General features: G+C 43.5%; 1 protein-coding gene across 1 annotated transcript; it reads left to right on the forward strand.

Moving 5' to 3' along the window:
* The first annotated feature begins 8,523 nt into the window (after positions 1-8,523).
* Positions 8,524-26,146, forward strand: cntnap1 (contactin associated protein 1). Its single transcript, XM_047572484.1, has 24 exons — positions 8,524-9,441; positions 13,363-13,464; positions 14,346-14,539; positions 14,827-14,980; positions 15,294-15,497; positions 15,738-15,922; positions 16,022-16,171; positions 16,329-16,590; positions 16,736-16,885; positions 16,980-17,154; positions 17,474-17,580; positions 17,699-17,821; positions 18,192-18,395; positions 18,488-18,644; positions 18,730-18,857; positions 18,945-19,118; positions 19,226-19,444; positions 19,552-19,791; positions 19,891-20,130; positions 20,238-20,365; positions 20,750-20,843; positions 20,961-21,191; positions 21,278-21,322; positions 22,774-26,146. The coding sequence occupies exons 1-24, from the start codon at positions 9,381-9,383 to the stop codon at positions 22,965-22,967; spliced, it is 3,921 nt and encodes a 1,306-aa protein (XP_047428440.1). The 5' UTR covers positions 8,524-9,380; the 3' UTR covers positions 22,968-26,146.

A 26,146-nucleotide genomic window follows, 5' to 3' on the forward strand; every position in this document is an offset into this window, starting at 1 on the left:
TGTGAATCTGGAATTACAGTATAGTCATTGAAGACTTGCTGAGAATGCTGAGATGGATGTGGCGGAGCTGCCAAATTATCCTGACGACAACAGAAATGTGATTTTGTTTAAAAAACCCATTGGGAGTCATGCTGTATTTCTCATGACTGAAAATTTGGCTTCTGATCTGTTTTCCTGCCACTCCTCACAACATCATTTGTAGAATTTGGCATTTTGGCTTATGGAGCTTCCAACAGAGACGGTGCGTAGACTCAAATCGCACGCGTCAACTTGATCAGAGACAGAGCGCTGGAGAGTGCCATTCCCACTCTCTCTCTCCGTGGCTCTGTCTCTCACTCTTTCCCCTTTGACTTTCTGCCGGCGGGATCCTGTTTCACTGCAGCCCGCATCACAGCCAGAGTCTCATGTTGGTGAACCAAACTGATTGTCAAAGTAAAGCGATGCGAAGTCTGGTCTGCCTCGCATGCCTCGCATTTGGGTGGTTGTTTTTTTTTAAGCAGTCTCGGGGTGATGATTGATCAAATCATTCGATATGCTTAAAGAGTATTGCAGATATTTCTGAGGTTTCGTTTGAGACTGAGGTCTCTGCCTGCGCATTTGATATTCAATGAAAAGCCCAGTGTCTGTACGAGGCAGCCGCTCCGCCTCTGTTAAGGTCAGGGGTCAGTGTTTATCTGACAACCCCAAACTAAGAATTTAGGATAGGAACTGACCCCCAGTGACCCTCACCCATGACTCAGACAGGATTTCCTTCCTGCTGCGTTCAGCATTGAACTTAACCTTCATCCTGCTGTGGCACCACCCCTTCTACCAACAGTCCAGCGTGTTTAGGTCCAACAAAAGTTTAGATTCTGGGTTAGTGAACAGAGGGCTGCTGTTTGATGGCTGTTGGCTCGTGTAATGGGATAGGGCCGCTGTGAGGCCCTTTAACCACTTCACCACTTGGCCTGAAGTTCCCACTGTGAAACTTCCAGCTGTGCACGGGGATTGTTTGTGACAGACAGGCTGTTTAATGTGGAAAATTGTTTAAAGAGAGTTACCTAAATACATGGTGAATTTGTTGGAAAAGTCTGAATTTAACTGTACACACACATTCTACCACAGAGAGTTGTGTTACAGGATTTTGAAATCAAACTGCACATAGGACTATATATATAAAAAAAAGAGACAGTAGGATTCTGAGACAGGCAGCCGGACCTATACTGATACCATGTCAAGTACCTTCTCTCTTCCTGCCCTGTCCTGGTGTGCTTCAGGGACAGTGTTTATCAGTATTAGGGACACCACAGGGAGGGAGATGTTTCCACCCCTCGTTCTAGGCACATCTGTTCCTGGAGGCTGTGTGGCATACAGGCTCGTGTCAGTGGCAGGCCAGGCTAGGGAAAACATTCCCAGCTTCAACTTCTGACCCTCTCACCCCAGTTAACCCCTCGCATTCCCCCCGTTTCGTTTCCTCGCCTGGCTCGCACGCCGCCTCAGCCTGTCAATGCCTAAACTGCCTGAAAAAGTTGCGCAACGGACGAGCGATGTCTGGCGAGGAGGCATCCAAGCTTTTAAGAGTCTGGGAGCCTCTACCTGAAGCATCTTACATGATCACCGTTACACCATTCATCCACTCTTGACTGTATATCACTGAGACCGGCTATTTGTCTAAAAGAGCCTGGAAAATATGCAGGGGCTGACATAGTTCTTGCAAGTTTGTGTACTGTGTTTGTAGCTAAGCATTTAGATAGACCCTCATTCGTTCCATTAAATGAATGTAGTTACATAATTCTCTCTTTAAAAGCTCCAGACCATAATCCGCCTGGAAACTGAAAGGCAAACATTCCTCAACGCAGGCAAAAAAAAAAAAAAAACGAAAATAAGAACAGCTACAATACCAGAAGTCATGTTATCTCCAACCGTCATCGAAAAAGCTGCAAAAAATGTTAGAGAGAAGCTGGACTGGAGTCACTGAGGCAGAGAGTAAGATGTGGGATTGATAAAGATCAATAGGCAGCCGGTGTAGATAACAGGCAGGGGAGCTGCGACTACGACTCATAGAATAGACACAACAACTGACGATGCAGACAAACAAAGCAGAGATATGCCCTCATATTGGCTGGTATTTTCACATCAAAGACGAAATAAAGAGCAGATTAGATCCCATAGACAATGTTTAATACAGCAGCTGACGACTGAACAAACCGAACAACTGAGTTAGCCCTGAGTCCTGTAAAAGGCCATCCATTTTACTGAAGCGTCAGTGTCACGTGCTCGAAGCTGCCCAAATGAAAACCATTTATGTTTAACTTTCAGTGTCTGGGACAGAATGTCATACTGGTTGTGGTGCTGCAGGGTTAAACACTGCCGAGTGCTACAGCAAAGGGAGAAGATAACATATTGACAGTTAGGGAGGCTGGGCAGACAGCCAAAGTCCTCCAGTTATTTTTAGGATGCCGAATGTGTGAGAGTACTTTAAATGCGGAATCAATGACACATTGCCAAAATCTGAACCTGCGTTGCATTAGTGGTGTCTGTGTATGCCTGCAATTCCACATGTGCTCATGCGTGTGCATAAATGTGCATAAAAAAAGTGTCCTTTTGCACAGACGCGCGGGCATGCATATGCAACTCATGCAAGGAATGCACAACGACGTGCATGCGTCTGCAGTATGTATGTGCGCATATTAAGTGTGCGCTGGATGGAAAACGAACGAGAGACGGACATGTCAAAAGGATTTGCAGAATCAATGGAAACAGTCAGCTGTTTGTGGAGGAGTCTAGCCCTGTGGGTCTGTGCTTGGTCTTGCTCTTGTTTCCTGTGTTTAGATATCAGCCTAGAGAGTAGCTCTTACCAGTACAAGCAGTATAATTACTGAATATGGAAAAAGTGCCCACTGCTTTACCTCAGTCCAGGCAGCAGCCCTTCACAGAGGAAGTGAATAAACTTCTATTCCTTTGGTCCAATTTGTGAGTTTATATCTGGGTGCCTTCACAAAGAAACCAACCCCAAAACAGAATTATGCACCCCTGTGATCTCCCACACTTAAAAGCCTTCACAGTAAACAGGAAGCAAAAATCAAGGCAACCAAAACCAAAGTGACAATGAATGTGAAGCAAGTCGTCTGGATAATCTTTTTTGGACTTTTTACACTTCAGTTATTTTTATTCCAAAGAAAAAAGAAAAAAAAAATCATTTGTAGTGGGAAGAAATCAACAAATATTTGACGTGACAAACAAGTCTGCAATTCATACGTGATAGGATGGCGTGAGAGAAAGCTGATGAAGTGCTTGGGGGCATTTTCATATTTAGCAGACGGTTTGGAGTGCATAAGCAGGAAAGGCGTGGAGAGGAGGGGGCGCAATGCAAGATTTTTGGCTGGTTTTAAACCAGAAAATGCAAAATGTTACTACAGAAGCCGTGTGTGCATGTGCACGGCTGCCTGTGTGCTGTCTCGTGTTTCCTTCAGGACTTGATCCAGGCTGTTGCTAGGTGCCATGACCTCCAAGAGCAACACTCGCGGATAGAGAGGGTGAACCCTGCGAGGAGGAGTAGGGTTGTATTTTATTTCTGCACCTCCCCCAAACACTGTACACTGCAAACTCCCCACGGGCCAGGCCTGTGGTTAGGCTTGTACACTCATGGTTCATCATCAGCAACAATATCCATTCTTGTTAACAACTAATGATCTCTCTTTCTCGGCCTTGGATCTTGTGAGGTATGATATTTCAGTCTCATTCACCCATGATGAAGGTTTTAACTTTAAACACTTCCAACACCACATTCTATTGTAAGAGATCCATTAGCTGCCCATCACATGCCCCCACCCCCACCCCACCTGCAGGCTTTGAGCTGAGTGGGGCCTTGCATTTCGTAACCTCACTGCCAATGGTACTTTACTGGAGCTCAACCCTAACTGAGATGGGGAGAGGAAGCACCCCGGTTGACTGAATAGCCCGACATTATGGACTGTGTGCAAGCACTGTGCTGCAGAAAGGGCTCAGCTGAACGTTTGACATTTAATCATCATCATCCTCCCAGTCGCAACTGTCATTTAGTACAGTCAGCACTTCACTTGAAACACAACCCAAGGCAGAGCAACAAAAGAAAGGAGAGAAAAAAAAAGACAGTGGGCAAACAAACTGGGAGGCAGACTAAATAACTGCGGCTTGTTTGCTGCGTGAGGAAAACACAACCTAGTGCTGTGTGTGTCGCTTGGCTGCGGCTACGCCCGTGTGTGTGTGTGTGTGTGCTCGTGTTGGCAGCAAACATCAGAAACAAAAGTGTCTCAGCTCCATGCGTCCCCAGTAGGCCGCAGCTGTTGTCGGTATTCAAACCTAATGCAGGTGTCTGCGCTGTTTGCTTTGTGGAGCTGTCGTTATGTGCACATCCACCGTGTTTCCTCTGCGTGTAAGTCGGCTCTGAAAAACGCATGAAGACGTGCGCATTCATTAACCCTTCTCTTTAACAGTGCGATGATGGCTCGGCGACAGCAGCAGGCGTCACTGCTTACACGAGAGCATCACTCGGCTGTTTTAACAGAGTGATTGAGGTTTAGTAAAAGGAGAACAACACAAAAAGAACAAGCTTCGCAGCTGAGAAGAGCTCACTGAATAAAATGAAACGTAAACCAGATGTACACGTTTGCCCTTAAAGTTAGAATAATGTGTTTAACTATTACTATTCTCATGAAACAACTGTGACAGTGTGATTTATTTGTGTGAGATACAGTGTATATCTGCTCAAAACTTTACTGATCAGTCTCTTCGTAACATATAACTGACACATATAAATAGGAATAAAAAGAGGAATGTGTCTGAAAACAAAATTACTCCAACTTTATGGGCAACAGTCTGCTTTGATTTCCTACTGTTACTGTTGTCTGCACAATTCAAAAGAAGCTGAAACAATGATCTGGATTATTAACTGCAACGAAACTTAAGGAAAGTTACAAAAAGTGTGAGACCATAATTATACAGTATGCTGAAATAATGAGAGTACAAGATCAATGATATTTATGTGTTGCTAGTTGGTAGCTGACGGCTAGACCTGCTAGCCGTTTATTTTTATTTCTTTTTTGTTCAGTTGGACTGGGCTCCCAAATGTGTTTTGCCCCGAAACTTGGCACAAGGGATGGTAACATCTCATACTGTGTTATAATGAATGTGCTATGCTAAGCTAAGCTAAGCTAAGCTAAAATAAGCTAAGCTAAACTAAGCTAAGCTAAGCTAAGCTAAGCTAACTGACCGCTGAACCCAGCTGCAGCTGTGTTCTGCAGCAATAAGAGTGCTAAGGTCAAGCTATGGTTCTCACTAAGACAGTCTCGTACTGCAAGTCTGTGCTCTTAACTCGTAACAACTGGTTGTTGTGTCCACTGTGAAGGGTGAGTGTCCGAACAGGTTGCAGCAGCTGTCTTTAGACACACCAGTTGAACTAACATTGGGGGTAGATGTTCAGAGTTAGAATACCAGGTCCCACACTCCCCTGCTGGGCTCATTTTCAGCTGTGATTGGCCCCCACCAGCAGGAGGCCATACTGATGTATGGACACCTGAGCGCAGGCTGTTTTAATAGTTACGTTTACAGCAGCTCATTCGACAGTAAGGACACCAGGTTCCCGTAGGTGGTGACCAAAATAAACACCTGTCTCATGATTGTCCAACTAGAACGCAATTTTGCTGAATTCTCCAGTTTCCGAGGCACACTTTCAACCCGTCAGCATTATTTACCTCTGCTTCTTTGTGTCTGATACACGTAAATAAAGCCAGTGCTCATCAAACCCACGTTTCACAGATTCCTTCATCCATCTTCGTGACAACTGGCTCTCACCCGTGATAACCGATAACCGAAACATCTGGGCTTGAGTCACGGCTTGATCCTTGTTTGCGAGTAGGTGTGTGTTTGCGTGGCCGCAGTTGTGGGTTTGACGGTGCTTTTTCTGTTTATGAGAACGTCTCATGTGTGTTTTCATGCTCGCACCCTTAGCACATGTCCTGCTCAGCGCAGAGTGGCACCCCTATGGAAAATACACCCGGTGCTAATGGGGGCAGACCAAAGTATAACCTGATGCCAGAAGAAATCCCTGTGGGAAACAAGATCATCAGAGGTCTCCAGCTGTCAGTCTGTTCTCACATGATGTGTGTAGGAGAGAGAACCATTGTGACATTATATGGAATTTCGTTGTGATTCAGTGGCATAAAACCTAAAGGGTGCAGATCTGTGAATATTTCCCATCTTTCTCCGGATAAGTGTGTGCAGATGATTCATTTATGACTTCAGTCATTTATAATTTATTTTAAGATCTTGTTCATTTTGACAGCACGGACACACCATAAATGACCCGTAATGTAAAGTTAAGTGATGAATAGGCTGTGTGATTCAGCTGGGCCCGAGACTATAGATCAGCTGATTCACGCTGCCATGTTGTATGGGAAAGAGAGATTCAAGTCTGAGCTTTTTCTGACATCTAGTGGTGAGCTGGTTTGAGGCCACTGCTCTACCTACGGTGTCAAATAGACATTCTGTTCAAATGTGAAGTAAATACTGTCATAAGTTTATAAATATGATGGTTTTCTTGCTGCATTTTGTATGAATGCTTTCCTCATACAACTTAATGAATCCATCTCAACACACACCGATCAGGCATAACATTATGACCACCTTCCTAATATTGTGTAGGTCTCCCTTGTGCCGCCAAAACAGTTGTGACTCATCAGGGAATAGACATGGACCTTCTGAGGGTGTCTGGGAACAGGATGTTGTTCGTGGGGGTCTTTGAGTCTTAAGGGTTGAGAGGTTTTTAGTTGTTCCTGAACTGTTTATGTGTGTCTGTGTATCCTGCTAGGGATGGTGTCATTGGGAGTGTCATTGTTATGCAGAACATTGTGTTGTGTTTGATGGGTGTAATATTTAATGATCAAGTTTAATTACATTCTTCCGCTTTCTGTAACCACTTGTCCTCTAGAGGGTTGCTGGGGGCTGGAGCCTATCCCAGTTGTCGTTGGGCGAGGCAGGACACACACCCTGGACAGGTCTCTGGTCTTTCACAGGGCTGACACAAAGAGACAGACAAACATTCACACTCACATGCGCACCTATGGCCAATTTAGAATCATCGGTTAAGCAAACTGGATTCAAACCCGGAACATTCCTGCTGTGAGGCTAACCAGCAGTGCCGCCCTCAGGTTTAATCCCTCACAAATAACCATAAATTTAACAAACAGCAATCATCTAAAGTAACAGCTGAGTATAAAATGATTGGGTTTGAGATTTTTTTGCCGCATTCTACTTCAATCACATTAAAATCTTCTACCCCGATAAAACTCTGATTTACTTGTCATGAAAATATCTGGGTACATTCACACTGTGCCACAAGTACAGCAGCTTTGAGCAAGGCTGAGTGAAAGAAGTTCTGAGATATATTTTATTTGCCTCTGATTGCTCCTCACAATAACATCAGTGGTTGAACACCAACCAGATTGTATTGGTTGTGCTCTGAGCTGATCCCTAAGGTTACTATAAGGTCAAATGTTCAGGGTCATTATGGAAACAGATGGCAGGTCTGTGAGCTAGGTGCAGATGTGTGGGAGGGAGGATGAGTCCAGGATGTCGGTTTTCCTCTGATACTGTCGACTGGAGAGATGAAAGCATAGCCGTTGCCAGCTGGTTTACCTTTAATTAGATCAAATTTGTTTACAATAGAGAAGATGCGTTATGTTAACTGCAACTGGAGCAAAATTTGTAGGCCTAAACTCTGATCGACCACAACATTGAAACCACTGACAGGAGACGTGAATAGCATTGACCATCTTGAATTCAGTGTTCTGCTGGGAAACGTTTGGACCTGGCGTTCATGTGCACGCTGCTGACATGTACCACCCACACAGACCAGACCAGGGCCCTCAGTCCGTCGCAAGCACACTCCTTGATGGCAGCACCCACTAACGACGGTCTGTTTCCAGATGAGTCACAACTGTTTTGGAGGCACAATATTAGTCACAATGTTGTGCCTGTCATGTATAATGAGGCACTACGATAAAAAATCTCTTTAATATTCAGGACATTGGAGTGTTTTGATGATTTCTGCTGTGACTGAGATAAGCTACTTCACCAAATCTTTTCTCAGATAAATAAATACCTTTGCGTTGCTCTGGGCCCATGCACAGCCAGTTCCCCTTGATTTGACAACATACTTTACTCCCATATATGTTTTTCTCCTGTTTGCAATTGCGTTCTCTCTGCGACTACAATTCTATACTCTTATAGTATCTGAGGTGGAAACCAGTGGCAGGGAGCTTACAAACTGTCAATCTGATTTGATTGAAAACAACACAAATCCCACACTGGCCCGGGCATTCAATCTCACATCATGAGTGACACACTACCGTCCCACAAACCCACTTCTTAATCCTAAAGCCTTTTTTTTATATTGTGGTCAATGTGCCACACATTGCCACAAATCCCTTTCTGCCTCAGTATCCCCCCTCCCCCTCCAATTGTGTGTGTGTGTGCAGGGATGAGTCTAAGTTCAGGCACAGCTGGCATCGTCATCCTGTAACCTGTTCTGCTGTGGGCACATTTCTGAATATACTGGCATGTACTGAGTACCTGGACAAGGTCAGACAGAAAACACGCCGAACAGCAGCCTGCTGGTCTGGCGTCATCGTCATTCTCCGAGGTCCTGGTGCTTCCAAACGACATTGAGGACCTCCATCTTATTTTTGGGACAAGTTAAGATCTGCGTTCCTGCACAGAAGGACTTCTTTACCGCCCCCCAATAACGCAGAGCACTCCTGGACAGTTGGTTGCCTTGAAAACTGTGCCAAAAGGACGATGGGAAAAGAGGAATACATTGATGCTATGTTATCATCAGCAGCTCTGATGGGAAACTTTTCAAAAGCGCCATTCTACTGATTTCCGGGACTGAACACAACCAAACACCATTCTTGGCAGCATTGGAAAAATACTGTGCACTGCAGCGAACTTGAAAAGTTTTCCCCCTTCTCCCCGTTCACTCTCCTCTGCACCTGAATATCCAGACTCCTAAGGGAGAGACGCAGAATCCCACCACAGAGACCATCGTCTTTCAGGGACGTTGCTGATTGAGCACATTGAACACAAATATGTTTAGTGCGGGAGTCACGGTATTACACGGCGGTCATGTAAATAAAACAATTTCAAGGGTATAAACGAAGAAGTGCGCGCCCTCGGCGAAGCGCAGCATCAGCACCAGCATCCGATGCGCGTCCCCGCCCCGGTAAAGGCTGCCCGAGATCCCGGGAAGAGGAGTTGGAGCTGCGCGAGTTAAAGTTGGGCTAAAGGGGGGCTAAAGGATGCTACAGAGCGACCTATGGTCAAATTAACATAACCAATGCGGAGAAACGTGTCCTAAGTGAAGGATGACTTGCAAAATACTGAGCATATGCCTCTTGTTTTTGGCTTTTCAACATTGCTCATCACGTAAGTCCTGTGAAACAGCACTTATTAATTTATTATCGTAGCTTAGACGTAGCCTATAGGCTACATGCATCTTCTGCAGATTGTATAGTTCCGTATATATCATGTGCTGATGAAAATTTTGATGGATAATAATCGGTAGCATAATAAGTGGAAAATGCCACTGGAGGGTAAAATGTCAAAATGTAGCCTGAGATGTTGGGATGTTTGAAGGGCAACACACGTAAGGAAAGAAAAAAAAAATCGGACTTCTTCAAATAACGATGATTACATTTTCCCGAATTGTTTTGGCTGTTGCTGCTTACAAGAATTCATTTGTGAAATATCGCAATAAGTGTAAAAGCAGACCGCGGCGGTCCTGCAGAAGGTGCGCACGGTGATCCCCTCTCGCTCTGGACTGTCTGCATTGCAGTGCTTTCTCTCCGCCAGCGTGCAAGTTTCTGCAGCGTGCAGACTAAAGTCCACTTCTTTGCAAAGCGCGGTGATGTTTTTGTCATTACTAATATGTATAATTTCACAGTGTATGGATAGCGCGTGTTCTTTGATTAAAAATCGGTTGTATACCTTCTCGTAGTGACGCTTGAGAGAGCAGGGCTCAGCGTCCTGACCGGGACCAGCCCACTGCAGTACTTTTTTTTTTTTTTGGGAAGCCTGTGTTCCATCACCTGCCCACAGAAATCTGCATTCGCTTGGCAAGAAATCACTACAAAACGCCACAGGTTCTGATGCAGTGATTTGGTGAATTAAGTTGGGGAAAGGTGGTGGGGGGGGTGTGTTTGAAACTAAAATTGGGCAAGGGGACAGGTGCTACACCCATCCGCCACAGAGCTTGTGTGCATACTAATGAGCTTTATGTGAGATTCCAGTGATTCCAGTATGAACTGAGATTTGCTTCTGAGTCAAACCTGTGCAATGCGTTGCATGAGTCATTAGTTGAGGGATGAGGGATGGGCTGTCATGTGGCATGCTGAGAACTGGAAGGCAAAATTTGGTGTTGCACAGCCGGAATAGAAAAAGACTGCTTGTAAACTGATTGTTTAAGGATACAGACTAATGATATTATTTTGTAGAAGAAAAGCTCAGTGGGGTTTGCAGGGTACGTGTTAAAACGTGTTAAAATCTGAGATCATCAGCTCTTCCTGTAGGCAAGAACTGTTTGCATATAATGGGATGAAAAGCTGGCAGGGAAAGGAGTGGGAAAGGTTGACTATAGAAGATGTTTGTGAACTTTACTTGATCACTGCATGCTATTCAGCAGGTAGAGGCCCATGTGTTTGGTTTGTCAAAGTTCCTGCTTCATTCATTGATGCTTCATTGCAAGCCACTGGTATACAATATGTGCTGCTGCTGCTGCCGAGATATGCACAATGAAGCTGTGTCAAATTAAAATGGAACCTCAAATCCCAAAGCACTGTAACTAATCCCGAGGTGGGGATGAGACGCTTTATCTGAGGTCCTTGTGTGTGTGTTTGAATTAGATGTTTGAATTGGATTTTTTATGCCTTGTGCGTTCCGTAAGAAGCTCTGAGTATCTAGAGACTGAGTAGCTGGTGCTTGTGAGGGGAATTGAATAAGCAGAACAATGCACGTCCAGATCTGAATTTAAGTGTGAATATTAGTGAGATGTCCTACATTGTCTGTAGTTTTTATTTTTTTTGTCCCCGGGAGTGGTCAGACACCACCCGCTGTGATGCCTGCCTGGTTATGAATAATTTAGCAAACTCCCTCCAACAGAGCATTCTACGCTATGTGCTTCTTTTTCTTCTTTCATTTTTTAAAAATATATATATATAATGCTTGCAAACGGATGCATCTTCACTCGGACATGGTTGCTGTCTGAATCTTCATGCCTCACCGGGCGGTGACGGCCGGAAGAGGTGCCTCTCTGCATACTGTAACCATCAGTAATGATGTGTCAGCCTAGACAGGCCAGCATACATTTACATCAGACTGATGATTCAGCAGGATCGGCGCTCGAGCTCTACCCAGCTACACAGCTCCCCACAGCCCTTCATGACAAATGGAGAAAGTGACTATTCTGTGTGGTGCAGAGAAGGGAGGGGTGGGTGCCGGATCACGTGGAGAAGGGTGAAAACCCGGTGATAGGATGCTCTGAACGGGCTTCAGGTAGACTTCAAGTGCTGCAACACGACGACACCCACTTGGGGGGAGAGAGAGAGAGAGAGAGAGAGAGAGAGAGAGGCAGCGGCGAGAGAGGGAACTAAAACAAAATAGCAAGATGACGATGAGCTAGAGCATGAGGTAATGGGACGCAGTCAGAGCAGGAGCGAGGGGATGATTTTTTAGAGTTGGGATGGAGATGAAGAGAGGGGAGTCAGAGTGAGAGAAAGGAAGCGAGACGGGAGGGGGGGTGCAGGGAGCGTGACAAGCTTAGCATAAGGAGGAGTTGAGGAGCAGAGTTGCCTGGGTTAACCTCCTGTAGTCTGGGAATAGCCACTCTTCACATTCTATCGCTCCCTTTACTTCTAAGCGAGGCATTGATGCTAATCAATATTCCAGCCATTAGTAGTTTTTTCTTTTGCTCAGCTGCGCCCGAAAAGCTTCTAATTACTTGCAGATTGTGTGATTGGACCTTTGAGCAGTGAGCTTTGAGCAGTGTAGCGCACCAGTAATGGAGTGATGCAGCAAGGATCTGTTATTGATGGCGTCATCTGCATCATGGATTTGTGCATGGTGAAGATGAGGAAAGATGACAGACACAGAAAGTCAAGGTCACTTTTTCTTTGCTCGGCATAGCATGACATCTATTGAATGCAGAGAGGTAGAAAGGCTGTATACCTGCTATATGAAGGATATGACATTCATGCAAGTGTAAGGCAGAGGCTGAAAACGATCTGCTTCCTTGCACATCCTACAGTATTTATTTACTGGAAGTATCCGCCCTGAACACATCACATCCTCTACAAAGCTATTTAAAATTAGAGGCCATGCTGCATCCTGCTTTATTTCATTACATCTGTAGCCTGCAGCCCCCATCATCCGCTACTTCCTCTGTACTTGACGACCTCTGTGGTCCTAAAACAAATTATCACAATGCCAGAACTGCTGTTTCTGACAAAACAACTCCAAATTTTGAAGAGGTTCACACTGAAAATAGACAAACATCAGCACGGAGCTGCTTCTTCGTTCATTATTTCTATCATTGTTGTACATACACCATATGAAACGTCAGATTTCTTTTTTTATGTCCCTGCTTTCTCCAGACACTGACCCCCGTTCGTCTATGGTTTTTAGCTTATCTATATTAAATCTCCAGAGCGTATTAAAGGCCATACTTCAGCACTTAAAATGAGACAGTGTTTCTCTTGCTGCTTGAGGTGAGGGCATCGGGCATTTGTCCTCAGCTGTGACAGAAGCGAGATTAGGCAGAATTATGGTCACTAGTAATAGCCTTGGCTGGGCACCGCGCCTCAGCAGATGGGCGATGGCCCTATCAGTCTCACAACCACAGGCTGAATAGCAACTCGCATGACGAAGGCAAAGTCTTACTTTGACTGTTTTATTCTGTCTGTGCAGCGTTGAACAAGATCAGGCACACCTTTGTCCTTTTCTTGTCATGCAACTGCATTTCCAATAGCTTAGTGTGCATAATCAATTACGTTTGTCCCCACGAAACTGTGAAGACATTTATTTGGAGCATGTGAAGTAATTGTTGTACTTGCTCTCTGCTTTTTAAACGGCAAAACAATCCAAGCTGCGTTTGTGCTATGCTCGGAGTTTAATTGAATTGATCAGGGCAAATGTGCGTATTTTTTCACGGAATAAATGAAGCCCTGATGGTGTTTCTCACCGGGCCGTGCAGCAGTGCCTGCCTTTGTCACACAGAACAGAAAAATCTGCTGCAATGTGAGAAGCCCTTCTTCATGACTCCTGACCTTGGTGTCTTCCATATTGTCCCTGCAGGAGAATGTGTTGATCCGCTCGTCTCTGGACTCTATGCCTCCTCCTTCCTGGCTTCTTCCAGATATAACTTTCTCTACTCTGCCAATTTTGCCAAACTCTATGGTAAGTTCTCCATTGTTATGTAAAGCCCATCTGCACATTCATGACATTCACTTTTGCAATCTTTCTCACAGCAGACATGTAATCTTATTATAGCCCATGCACAGTAGCAGGCCTCTGAAAGCTGGAACAGATGTAAAACATGTGTTTTAGCTATCTTTGGAAAGGTGAAGGGGCACTGAGGATGAATCTGCAGCTTTGAACTACTTAACTGTTTTGGTTCCCTCCTACCAGCGCCATTGCATTATTTCTGTACATAACCTACTCAGACACAAATTGTCTGTTGCCATGTGTAAAACCACCAGGAACCGGTAGAGACCACACACAGAGTTAAAGCAGAGCGCGTACTAGATGTATATTCGCCAGGTGGACACAAGCAAAATGCTAATGGTAGTCCTTAGCTGGTGCGCTTGTAAATAAACACTCATTCATTCCAACTTCCCCATATCAAGTTTTAAAAGGTGATGTATGAATTGGTGTTTACAAATTGTGTCTCCTGCCCTGCGGTGGTGAACGCATGGTTGCACATTTGAATGCTACACATTGCTCAGTACATTAATGATAATGTCCCCTTGGCAGTGAAACGAGGACTCCAGATTGCATAGTAGTTAACTGAATAAATATATTTTGCCTAGGATGCAAGTAATTGGCTACAATTGGCAAATATGGTGCTTCCAGTTGATGAAATGAGTTTTCTAAATTTCAGTCTAATAGTGGATGTAAAGTACATTTATAGGTTTGCTTAAATTCACAATGACTACAGCAAGTTTTAAGGTCAGTTATGTAAGGTCAGTGGAGCTCATGGTTACTTCTTTGTAGTACAAACTGTATGTCAATATGTGTGTGACACTAATGAAACCTCTCACTCCCCTACCCACCCTCAGGCAGCAGTGGCTGGTCCCCTTCCCCCAGGGACAGGCAGCCGTGGCTGCAGGTAGACCTGGGCAGGAAATACCGCCTGGTGGCCATCGCCACCCAGGGGACCTTCAACTCATACGACTGGGTCACCAAGTACACGCTGCTTTATGGGGACCGACCAGACTCCTGGACGCCGTACATCATGAAAGGAGGCAACTCTGTAGGTGTCAATGGGGCTGAATTGTTGGGTGGGACGAGGGCCATCGCAAGGATGAGTCCAGGATTAACTGGTCAAACGTAATCTTTATAGCCAGTGTTGGATTCAGTGGGTGTTCCATTATATTCATTGTCGCTGGCACTGAAACAAAGGCAGCACAGCATATTATCTCCCTCTGCACTGACAAAGCCAATCTCATCATCAGTTCATCTGCAGTCTCTTAATACGGCGCTAACACCACTGCGATCATTCAAAAGCCTCCCCACTCTCACTCCCATCTCTGTTTGTAGACAATGCCTGGTAACTGGAATTATTATCAGGTGAAGAGGAATGTCTTCCATTACGCCTTTACTGCTAAACATATTCGTCTGCTGCCTCTGGCGTGGAATACAGAGAACGGAGGGAAGATTGGCGTGAGGCTGGAGCTGTTTGGCTGCCCTTACGGTAAAAATGACTGATGGCAGCTACACAAGGATTTACTCACTCTGATTCACATCCAGGGACCTTCCACAGTCCCAGTTCTTAATCATTTTTGACAATATGCCACTAAGTCTGAGCACCAAATATCATGTGATTTATGCTGAAGAACATCACACACTAGTTAAAATACATCTGCAGAACTCGAGGAAATCAGCCCTGTAGCATTTGCTCAAAGAACATAATACACATCTGACATAAAACAACATGGGCTGGATTTCAAATAGGTATTTTAGCAAAGCTGAATCTATTTTAAAACCTTGTTTGCCCCTTGTTCCAGATTCCTATGTGCTACAATACAACGGGGATGACTCAGTGGTCTACATGTACCCAGAAAAAAGGTCCCGCACACTGCAGGACCACATCGCCATAAACTTCAAGACGCTGGAGCAGGACGGCCTGCTGTTACACAGTGAGGGGATTCAGGGAGACCTCTTCACGCTGGAGCTGAAGAGAGGCCGTCTCTACCTGCACATCAGCCTGGGTACAACCCGAGTTGAAATCTTGGGATTTATGGAAGGGCTCTTGTCGTAGCTGATAAAGAACATGAAACGTGACAATGACATCTTTCTCAGAGAAAAGCAGGCTTAGCTCAATCCTGAAATAAAGCCGGGATGTCTGAGTGGAGATCCTGGGATTGATGATTAGACTTTTGCAGTTTTACAGAGTTTTGTTTTCTGTGAAAGATGAAGTATTTTCTCTGTGCTTGCTCCTGGTTTTTCAGGGAGTAGCGTTGTTCACAAAATCGATGGTCGGACCACGCTGACAGCTGGCAGCCTTCTGGATAATCTTCACTGGCACTATGTCACTATCAAGCGCTATGGTCGACAGGTGAACTTCACAGTGGACAGTCAGACAGTGACAGCTATCTGTAAAGGAGAATTCACTCACCTGGATCTAGATACACAGGTATAAATGTATAATATAAAGTAAATACCCATCTTTCATTACCATTATGCTGGATAATATTCTAAGTTAATGAGTGAATAATGAATATTTGTCACTTAGATGTATGTAGGAGGAGTAATAGAGCCAAACTTGCCCCACCTCCCTACCACACCAAATTTCCGCGGCTGCCTGGAAAACGTCTTTATCAACGGCATCAACATCATTGACAAGGCTCAGAGAGAAGAAGAAGACATCCGCATACCGCGAAAGGTAGGGCTTTATTATAGCAGGAACAACCACATTAAACAGCAATATTGCTATTTTGGGTAATTTAATTACATTCCCTGTCTCATACTCACAGTGCAATCACAAGCAATGGAAACTGTTTCCTGAAAACTAATGTGGCCTAATTTCTCTTCCCGTCCAGAAAAAGATGCACTTTGCCTGCCGTGACATCCTGCTCAAGCCGATGACCTTCGCCGGGCCCAACAACTACCTGCAGGTGCCCGGCTTCTTCAGGAGGCCTCGCATGTTCGTCAAGTTCAAGTTCCGCTCCTGGGACTACACAGGGCTGCTGATGTTCACACGCTTCGCTGACGACCTGGGCGCCCTTGAGCTGGGTCTAAGCGAGGGACAGATAAATGTGACTATATTCCAGCCTGGCAAGAAGAAACTCCAGTTTGCCGCAGGTGGGCTTTTGGCGGATATTTTAGTACATTTAAAGGTTTAAGATAATGCAGTTCAGCTTCTCTTGTAGCTGCGATCTTACAGTTTCAACATGTGTGGAAAGTCAAAGCTTAAAGATGCTAAACTATGTGCCCTTTCTTTTTTTAGGATATAGGCTCAATGATGGGTACTGGCATACAGTGGATTTGGCAGCCAGAGACAACCTGCTAACTCTCACCATCGATGAGGAGGAGGGCTCACCGCTAAAGATCACCAACCCTTTCACCATCCGGACCGGGGACCGCTATTTTTTCGGAGGTGAGATGACGAATTAAACTACCGCAAACAACGCAACAATCACATAACCCAAATATGTAGTCTGCAAGTCATACGTTTGCTTTTCTGTACCCAGGTTGCCCAAAAACCAATAACACGATAAGAAAGTGTGAGACCAAGCTGAATCGCTTCCATGGCTGCATGCAACACATCTTCATAGACAATGAACAGCTTGATATTGACATTATCCTGCAGCGTCAGTGGGGGCGGTACGCTGAGCTGTTGTTAGGCACCTGTGGGATCACAGACAGGTAGGAAATACAATACTTATCACAAAGCAAACCAGACAGGTCCTGCTTAATTAAAAAAGACTAATATAGCCCCGCATAGCACTGCAATGATGATTCATTACTGCTACTATGTCAAACTGACTCATTTACCAAAGTCCTATGCCTGATCTTTATTAAGAGGTGGATTTCAGTGGCTTTCAATAATATATTTCCCCCGAGGGGCCCAATAATCTTTCTAGATAGAAATATCAGAAAGAAAGGAGAGAATGGAAATTTGAAAGATTCTCTCTTGTTTTTGTAACATCAAATAACTCAGATTAAGCATCTGTTTACTTTGCAGATGTACTCCAAATCCATGTGAACATGAAGGCAGATGCATCCAGTCCTGGGATGATTTTATCTGTCTGTGTGAGAACACAGGCTATAAAGGAGAAGTGTGTCACATGTGTAAGTGCTAACTGATAATCCTATCTCGGCAGTAAGTGCTTCTTTACACTTAATTACACTGACCCTGTGCTGTTTCTCCGTAATAATAACAAATTGAACAACATTTCTCCTCGAACAGCGGTTTATAAAGAATCATGTGAGGCGTACAGACTCAGTGGCAAGTACTGGTCTGGAAACTACACCATCGATCCTGATCTCAGTGGGCCGCTGAAACCATTTGAAGTGTACTGCAAAATGAAGTGTAAGTAATCACCGTGCTTCACTATCATTAATATGGTACGGCTTCATCAGCGGTGTGTCCAGTATTTGCTGGATCGTCTGTTCCTTGTTTAATAAGAAGCAGGAGGCCAATAAGTCAGGGTATTGTGTTCGAGTAATGAAAAATGTGTCCTGAAATTTCAAGGGAAATGAAAAGGGTTTGTATAATAGATGGATCGAGCTGCTTCTGATGTGTGTGAGTGCCCGTGTGTTTTGGAAATGTGTGCTTTGGCTGCGCGATTACTTTGTGCCCAAGCTTTTCAAGTTTATCAGGCATTTAACAGCTTTCATTGTGTCGCCTCATCTACTGAACACACATTTTGTGACTACAACCAACATTTGCATATTTTCAGCATATAAAGCTTGGACGGTGATTTTACATGATCGAGTCGATGGTATCAAGGTGAGTGGGAGCTCCATAGATCGACCATACATAGTAAATGTGAACTACTGGAACGCCTCCTGGGATGAAGCCACAGCTCTTGCCAACACCTCTGTGTACTGTGAGCAGTGGATTGACTACTCTTGCTATAAATCCCGTCTCCTCAACACCCCCAGTAAGTGGGATTGGGTTTTTATTATATCAGTGTGCTGATGGTCAACATGTACGACGCAAATGATATACATACAACTTTCATTTTCAAAACAGATGGAAGACCTTTTGGTTACTGGATTGGTCGCAACAATGAGAGTCACTACTACTGGGGTGGGACCTTTAGAGAAGTCCAGAAATGTGGCTGCGCCATTAATCAAACCTGCATCGACCCCAAGTTTCAGTGCAACTGCGATGCCGACTATAGACAATGGTGAGAGAAAGACACATTAAGCAAGGTTAACCTTTCTTTCCGACACTGACATTGATGTTTTAACATTCCCATTGTGACTTTTTAGGTATTCTGATAAAGGCTACTTGGACTTCAGAGACCATTTGCCTGTGAGGAGGGTGGTGGTTGGGGACACCAACAGGACAGGCTCTGAAGCTCAAGTCACAGTTGGGCCACTCCGCTGTCACGGCGACAGTGAGTTTGATTATTTTGGGTTGATAATATGACTGATCTTGAATTTATGAAGGGTAAGGAGTTGTGTTATTTCACTGTGTCTTACAGGAAGTATCTGGAACACCATAGCCTTCACCAAGCCCGCCTACATAACCTTTCCCACGTTAAGGCCTGGTACCACTATTGACATCTCCTTCCACTTCAAAACCTATCGTGGCAACTGTGTCTTCCTGGAGAACTCAGACGACCACCTTAAAAACTTTATAAGATTAGAACTCAATTGTGAGTGGAGACACCTGTTAGGAGGAGCATTTCCCCTCCTGTAATATACTGTGATTGTTGAAAACAAAAGTACGTTTTTCTAATTCTTGTTTTTCATTTTCTCCCAGCTACCCATAATCTTGTATTTGTATTTATGGTTGGCGATGGCATCCTTAATGTGACCCTGCATTCCCCTGTACCACTTAATGACAATGAGTGGCATTTTGTTCAGGCTGAGCTTAATGTAAAACTGGTCCGGATAAAGGTAGATTATCAGCCTTGGGCTGTCAAGCGATTCCCAGGCCAGACCTTTGTGACCATGCAGTTCACACACCCTCTTCTTGTAGGTAGGTCACTTGAGATGAAATTTGAAGCTTCAAAGTTGAAAAATGGCACAAATTGAAGAGATTTAAAGGAAACGAATAAGCACTAATAGGATTATTTGTTGTTGTAGGTGCAGCCAATCGCACCCATAGGCCTTTCCTGGGGTGCCTCCGAGGCTTACGGATAAACGGCGTCCCTCTTGATTTGGAGGGGAAAGTAAATGAAGAACTGGGTATAAGAAGGAACTGTACTGGACAGTGTCTCAACGCTACTATACCATGTCGAAATAGCGGCCAGTGTATTGAGGGCTATGCTTCCTACACTTGTGACTGTAACAACACGGCCTTTGATGGTTTCTACTGCCATAAAGGTAAGTCTATTCTCATTTAACATTCAGGAAACAGTTCACAACAACCGTTCCTGTTCCACTTCAGAACAAAATTTGGCATTTCACATGGTTATTTTTCAGATATTGGAGCTTACTTTGAGATTGGATCATGGCTGAGGTACGACATACGAAAGAAACCCGTATCGGATGAAGCAGCATGGGCCAACTGGATCGACCCGCACTATGACAATTTCAGCCTTGGATATAATGACACGGCAGACGACATAGAGTTCAGTTTCAGTACAGTTCACAAACCAGCTGTGTTGCTCTACATCAGCTCCTTCGTCCAGGACTACATTGCTGTTATCCTTAAGACTGATGGTACGAGAGGCTAAGAAATATCTTTTCTTAGAATGTGAAAAAGCTGTAACCACTGATATGAACGGATGTGAACTCAGTGACGTATTCTGTTGCCTCTCTTAAACCAGGTAGTGTTGATCTGAGGTATAAGCTTGGACTAATAACACACAAGTACCAGCTGACTCACCGAAATCTGGCAGATGGATACCCTCACTATGTGAACATAACCAGGCACAACAGAACCATCAAAACACAGGTTAATGCTCTCGCTGCTGCCACTGTGTGAAATGCGATCCATGGTTTGTGTAACTTAAGTGAAAAGATAGTGATGTCTTGGAGAACAATGTGCTGTACGGCATGCTTAATACAAATTCTACAAAGTGTAACAGGGATTTACACACATCTTGAAGGAATAGTTTGAGATTTTGGCATTGGAAAGATAGATTTGTTATGACTGTCTAGCTACTGTCTTAGCTTAGCTTAGTTTAGCTCAGTATTAGGCTGCTTTAGAGATTTGTTTCTTTCCTCTAATTAAGTCTACTTTGGTATTATGGTCATATATTTTTCACATTTTTCACTTTTATTTGTGATTTCATTTTCTGTTAGGGTGACATGTTTAACAGTTTTTTCCTACCCATAGGTGGATTACATGGAACCCATAGTGGACAAGATAACCTTAGTGGAAGACGCCAGGTTTGACTCACCTAAGTCCATTTTCCTGGGCAGAGTGATGGGTAAAAGCCTTATTTATTACTCATCAATAAGGACGTACAGTGTATGCACCTTGAATACAGAATTATTTATGCATTATTCATTTAAAGTAATTATGACGCCTGTGTTTTCTCCCTCAGAGATTGGCGACATTGACTATGAGATCCAGAAGCATAATGCTCCAGGCTTCATAGGCTGCATATCTGGGGTCAGATACGATGTCTACGCCCCTCTGAAGGCCTTCTTTCGTCCGAACGAAACAGATCCTCCAGTAACAACACAAGGTTATGTCTCTGAATCAAACTGTGGTGCCTTCCCTCCTGTCCTGGGTTATGTACCGTGGGAAGTAGACCCCTGGTTTACTGGCATAGGTGAGTTTCTACGTGCAGGTAACGATCTAACATGGAGAGAACACTATTTTCTGTTCATTCGCTGAACTGCGCTCTCTTTCTTTCAGAGTATTTTTATATCCATGATGACCTAGGTCTATTTTGGATAACAGGTAAGATTTTTTTTTCCTGTACTTAACCCATTTTTATCACAAAGTTATTTTTTTCAGTTTATATAGAAGCACTGCTCCTCACTCTTGTTTCTGTCTTACTCGCTCTTTCCTTCCTTTCTCAGAGATTCACTCTGTTCCTAAAATCCTTTAATCTGAAATTACAGCAGGGTTTTTAGATGCCAGCGTCAGCTTGTGAGTGTTTTTTCAAGTGTCTGACTGCAGGCTCAATTCCATTAGATGTGGTACAAAACTAAAAAAAGAGGGCAAAATGAACATTTTTAATGCATTGTCCTCATACCAAACTTTGTATTTGATTCTGTTCTTAAGTCATATTTAATAGTATCTAATAAATTACATTTTTAAATTCTAGGTAGAATAATCGTGAGTGATAGATTTAAACCAACATTAGACAATTTGGATATTAAATATAAAAAATTAGGTAGCTCACGGATATAAATGATTGAAAAGTGATAAATTCTGCATATTCTATACCTATTCATCCCTGACTTGAAAAGAGCTCATACATGTGGTGAGAGCAGATGACGTCGGCAGCTACAGTTACAATTGATAGATAATAAGAAATAGAGCATTGGCTTAAGATGAGATGCTGAACGCAGGATAACCAGCATGATGTTTACTAGTCTGAGACCTTACGGATCAACAATATACCTCCCTGCATGGCCAGCTCTATGTCATATGTGATGTACTCCCAGTTAAAGATCGTTGCTCAGATTTATTCTTAATAGACACAGCGTGTCGTTAAAGATTAGAGCGCCAGCCAGGCAGGACAACAATAACCCCCTCCCTGAATATCAGACATCTTGTCTGTGTGATGTACTGCAGGGATAAAACGGTTATGAGCATTTATTCTTAAATATCCCTGATAAACCAAATGCTAAGCTGCACCGGTGAACAAATGGGTTCACTGTGACATCAAAGACATGTTTTCTTTCATTTATCCTGTGTTTTTATATCCGTTCTAAATACAGAATAAGGTGCATGGGACCAAAATAAATTCTTTACATCTTGTACTTTTGGTAGCATCAGCATCAATCCACTCTCTATACCCATCCATTAAGAATATTAATCTGAGGCATAGAGATGTTTTTCTCAACCCTTTTTTTCATAATGTAGATAATGCAATATAATAAATATATACCAATAATAGATAATAATAATAATAATAAACCACTTAAATCTCAAGAAAAAAAAAGTAAACACTCTTGATGTCCCTGTTCTGTGCAAAGTTAAGACCAAATGACGACAAAGAAGCATGTGTTTGTTGTCAGAGAACAGTCGTGCGGTGGCGCTGTGGTTACCGAATTGCCACGGCAGGCAATTTGAGACCCATGCCAACAATTTGTCCGACGCAGTGTAATAATCTTTTTGCACACTCCTCATCAGTGTGCTGCCTTGCAGATTAACTCCGACTGTGCTATTTTTATCCTCAGTTATTGTCATTCTTGCGCTGCTGCTGCTCTTCGGAGGCATGTACAGCATCTACGTGTATGCGTACCAGCAGAAAGGCAGCTACCACACCAATGAACCCAAAAACCTGGAGTCTCCCAGCAGCGCCAGGCCACTGACCGAGACCCTGAGAAGAGAAAAAGTACACCTCCGAGAAGAGGACTTCAGGAGAGACTAGCGTCGCAGGACCTACAGGACCATGGGTGGGGTTTGACAGGGGGGGTTAGAGCGAGGGAAATAGCACTTACAAAAACCACAGATACCTGTATTAAGTCTTCAAATTATTTTCCTCTCTTTTCTTTTTTTTTTTACATTTTTGTTTGTGTTCCTTTCCCCGGGGTTCAGTGGGACATGATGCCTGGTGCTCTACATAGTATGTATTTTGGTAAGTTCTAGTTTTGCTGGATTCAGAGTTCAAATCAAGCCTCCTACGTTGCATGAGTAGCCAACAAGTCTCACGCTGTATTGCGGGGTGAAATACTGAAGTGCCTCATCTGAGCAAGCTTGATTTGACGTAACTATTATAGCTTATTCAGATAGGGTTTTGCGTAGACACTGTGGGATATCGGGCGTTTAATTAGGACAAAAACATATTCAGGCTTTTTATTGATTTCCGAGACATTTCTGAGTGAGATTAAAGCTACTAATACCTTACTATAAAAATTTAATGCCATCTATAATATACCATTCGATGACAATCTCTCATGGAGCCATTTTTGACACCATAGCTAATAGTTTGTCTTGGGATGGAGCAGCGAGCCCTTGTGGGGAACTAAAACACTATAAGAAAAATTTATAAAAAAAAAAGAAAAAAGGAAACAGCAACCCACCTAAGAGAGAACATACTGACGAGCATGGTGCTTTGAGATGTTAAGCTTTGAGATGATTCATATAAAGAGTGTAAAGGGTATATACTATTGTATGTATTTGTTGTATCGCAGCCTATAACAATGCATTACCTATACAGAATGGCACATGTAAGTTGTTCAGAAATGCCATATTGTCAGTAGATAGCAGCTTTGCCGTTTACAGTACGCTCAGACTCATAACACATTCCCAGCCACGGAGCTTTGGAAATGAGAATGCGAAGGCTTTAAGATATAGCACCTCTGGGTATGAGAGCTAACAGATCAAAAAAAATAAAATAAGGTGATGACGACAGAGTCCTAAACATCCAAACAAGTCCTCCCTCCTTCTGTCTTACTTCTGGCTGCTTATGTTACGGTCAAGCTGCCAATAGCTCGGTGCTACAGAGTGTCTGACCCCGCATCTAATGAGAGAATTACAAAACTACAATCATCCTAAGTATATGACTTTCAGGGAACAGCTGCTCCCTCCGACCATGTGGAGAAGCGCGCACACACACACACACACACACGCACGCATACACACACACAATACCATATGTACAGAGGACCACAAGAGAATAAATGCTTCTGTTTTATTTTAAATCCACACTGCTCGAATGTTTTCGCGTGACGCCGTTAGAACAGTACCTGACCACGATGCCATCGCTGCAGCCGCCTGTTTAGCCGCTTCCAGTGGAAAGTTGAAAATCCTACCTCTAGTCCAATGAAATTTCCCTCTTTGGCAGAACGAAATCTCATTTGATGTGTGGTGCGACCAAAAGCTTAGGGCTCTCACCGCTCACTGCAGCACTCATTGACACTAAAGCACTGTTGTGTACGTGAAGAAAAAAAAAAAAAAAAAAATGTTAAAAAAAAAAAAGTAATATATTTCCAACATATGAGCTATGCATATGTAGAGCATGGGCGCACTTCGCAGTAACATGCAATAATATGAGCTTCTTCCAGCCACTAATTGTTGTTGATGTCTCAGTTTAATTTGCAATTGCACAATAGCAAGTAGGATGTATTGAGTGTATACGTGAATATAGAAACATTGTGTCAAGCGACTTTTTTTATTCCTAAGGTTTATACAAAACAAGTTTGAACCGTAAAAGGAGTGCTCTGAATGTAAACCATTTGACTCTGTAATGTACGAGCAAACTCTACAGTGGAGATCTGATCTGATCTTTTTATCGTAGACTGCTCAGCACTGAAAGTAAAAATATAAAAAAAACATTCTTAGTAGCTTTTTAGGACGCTCAGGATAAAGAAAGTACAGTACTTGTTCTCTGTAGCGCCAACACACCTGGTTTTCTTCCATTACAGACGGGCAGTGCTGTGCAAAATTGTACAATGGATGTAAAAAACTTGATGTACAGATTTGGTCAAAACCGGCATTTAAAGGCTATATTTTTAAGAATGTGCTGTGATGAGATGAGTGAAAGTGAAAGTTGAGCAGTCAGAGTGAAACCGGTGGTTTGCGACTGGTTCAAAGGATGACCTGTATTTTTGTTATGTGGAAAATCCCCACTCAAAGTGCATATTAGGCGCAACAAACTTGTGTCTGGTGTACTTTGTTGCTCGTTAGGAAAGGAGTCGACTTATGTATTATATAAATGTATACACCTCACTGTACTCACCGGTCAATGGACTACAAGCATTCAGCCTAGCAGTGTCACATTATTGCAACTCACTAGTCAACTCAAGTGTGGTCCCTGAAGTGTGTGTTTGTGTGACTGACTGTATATTTTGTGTCTTTATCGTTTGCCCACCAAGATACAACCTAAAGATGTTAAATAATGCCAAGTGTGCACTGATGCCAGCTATGGAACTCACTTATTGTAGTGCACCAACAGTAGTGGATTGAGACAGAAACAAGGCTTGCTGTTGTTTGTTAAGGCTCCTCCTCGTGCAGGCTATAGGAGTTTGCGACATTAAAAGTCTGCTGGGCCTGTGTTGAACCCATCCCTTGCCTGGAGGCAAGGATGTGGGTAAAACAGATTGAATTAAAATGGCCAGTAGGGGGAGGCAGCCAGCAGGATGTTGTTAGCTCAGAAAGGGTATCTGCTCATTACTGAAAATGTCAGGTTAAATGAGCGCTGTTGAACGACTCTTGGGTTATAACACCAAAATTTACAAACAAAGAGCACATATTGAGTAAAATATTCACATATTTGTCCAACAGGCACAGAGGTTTTAATAGAAAATTTGCAGATACCCTGTCAACGGTGATGTCGTGTATGAAATCAGGTGACACCTGACCGGAGTGAGGAGCAGGCAGGCAGGTTAGATCAGGTTAGACTTCTCTGCATCACAAACCAAACGCTTCTGGAACAAATGCGAAAAATAAAGATTACAGTTGTGTTTTTGATCACACTGAAATTTCTGATTTTTTTTTTCTTTCAGTTCGCTGTAAGTTTCTTTTGTAATATTTTCACTGTAAATGACCATTACTGTGTAAATCAAGGCAAAGCCCAACTGTCATCTCAATAAAAGACGCTTGAAGGAA

Source organism: Mugil cephalus, chromosome 20 (assembly GCF_022458985.1).
Source record: "Mugil cephalus isolate CIBA_MC_2020 chromosome 20, CIBA_Mcephalus_1.1, whole genome shotgun sequence".
NCBI lineage: Eukaryota > Metazoa > Chordata > Actinopteri > Mugiliformes > Mugilidae > Mugil > Mugil cephalus.